This window comes from Antrostomus carolinensis, unplaced genomic scaffold (genome assembly GCF_000700745.2).
Source record: "Antrostomus carolinensis isolate BGI_N321 unplaced genomic scaffold, ASM70074v2 scaffold12917, whole genome shotgun sequence".
Lineage (NCBI taxonomy): Eukaryota > Metazoa > Chordata > Aves > Caprimulgiformes > Caprimulgidae > Antrostomus > Antrostomus carolinensis.
The window spans coordinates 124,976-126,658 of NW_010325427.1; the positions used below are offsets into that span (position 1 = coordinate 124,976).

Consider the following 1,683-nt stretch of genomic DNA (forward strand, 5'->3'; position numbering starts at 1 on the left):
GATTCTGAGCTACTTTGAAAAATGTGGTTTGTAACAGAGGGCTGTTCTATGTTTTGAAAATATGAAAGAATGAAATGTCTTCATAATTGATTAGTAAATAAACACCTATAACACTCATGAACTCAAACATATTAAAACACTCCAGCTAAGTTTTTGTTAAACATTGTCTTCAGAGCTTTATATTCAATGCACATTTATCTGCTATCTGCAGGTTTTTTTGGTTATAGCATGTTTCAGAAACACCGCTAAGAAAGGTTGTCCACTCCTCCTATTCCCAAGGTGTGCATTACAAACACTATGCACACACTAATTTTCCAAAGAATTTAGGTCAACAAAGTTCTTAAGATGAAAGACGTGTGTACTTTTAAGCTTGCAAGACAGCTTCAAACAGGTGACTTAGTATTTTCCACACTTGCATGGATATTGCTTTCAGAGAATAAGGTATTAAAATAATATTCTGCAGTGGAGTGGAAACATTGAAAATAAACTGAATGCTCCCCCTAGTGCTTATACTAGTGAAAAATCCTGCCTGGCACAGTCTGCCTTAAATGGTGTTAAACAGGAGACAAAACAAACAGATGAATGATGGTATTATTTAACTCTGAAAACAATCACAAACATCATTGGGACCAAAAAGTGCCAGCTGTTGAAATCCAACATTTAAACTTCTGTACCACTCTCCCTACTCCAGTGCTTCTGGTGTTTTGGTTTCTTTTAAACTGTGCTTTTAGTAAAAATTTATTTCCAATTTTTCCTATTAACTGAAGGTAGGGCCCTGACAAAGCTCCCACCAGTTAGAAAACTAAGTCTAAAGATATTTAAAGATGATAGGAACAATCATGGTTTTTCTCCTGTAACCTACCCAGAAGCTGCCAAGTTAATATTAGCATTCCCATATCACAATTGCAATAAAGCTCTGGTAAATCTGGTACCTTTGGGTATGTTCAACATCACAAATAAGTCAGGTATTTAAGACAATCTATGGCTGTAGCTAGCACAGTCCACCAGAATACTCATCCTCTTCCTCATCAGCATGAGAACCCACTGCGGCTGGTCCTCTTGCTTTGTCTTGTGCAGCGTTTGGCGATTTCTTCTTCATCCCACCTCCCGGGACCACCAAGGTAAGACCAAGCTTGGCATACTGACAATAACAAGGCAAGTTTAATTTCTATACTATCACAGAAGTAAAATCTTCTTGAATTACAGTGCACAGAATTGACTGACGCTCACAATAAACAAGCAGGTAACATTCAGTATAGAATAGAAAACAGATTGATGCTGCTTTCAGAGTGTATTTTTCCAGTTTAGAATAAGCCTAACACCGGTTCATTTTTATTATCTCAAACACACTGAGAATTTGATGCAAGATCTGTATTGATGCTGCTTATTTTAGAATAATTTTGGTCACATTCTACAGCTTCTGTGGTTCAAGTTTTACATAAACAATTTTTCCATATGCAGCTCTGCATACAGTATCCAGTAACAGTTCATGTAAAAGTCTTACAACTGTTTTTTGGTAAGACCTTAATTTTTACTATTCAGCATAGTAACAAAGTAAAATTAGTCAATACCGTTACAAAACTTGGCGTGGATGGATGTCTTCTTTACTTCATACCTTTCCTATCCTTATACTTCCTACAATTTACAAGTACAATTGAAAAAAAAAGAGGGGGGGGGGGGGGG

At 36.5% G+C, this 1,683-nt stretch overlaps 1 protein-coding gene across 1 annotated transcript in view; it reads right to left on the reverse strand.

The window, feature by feature from the left end:
• Positions 1-862: 862 nt before the first annotated feature.
• The window catches only part of NAPG (NSF attachment protein gamma), a gene marked incomplete at its 5' end in the record, with an annotated part of 8,957 nt that continues 8,136 nt past the window's right edge, over positions 863-1,683 (reverse strand). The window contains 1 exon segment of the mRNA XM_010171209.1: positions 863-1,141. Within this exon segment, the coding sequence (XP_010169511.1) occupies positions 992-1,141 (150 nt within the window).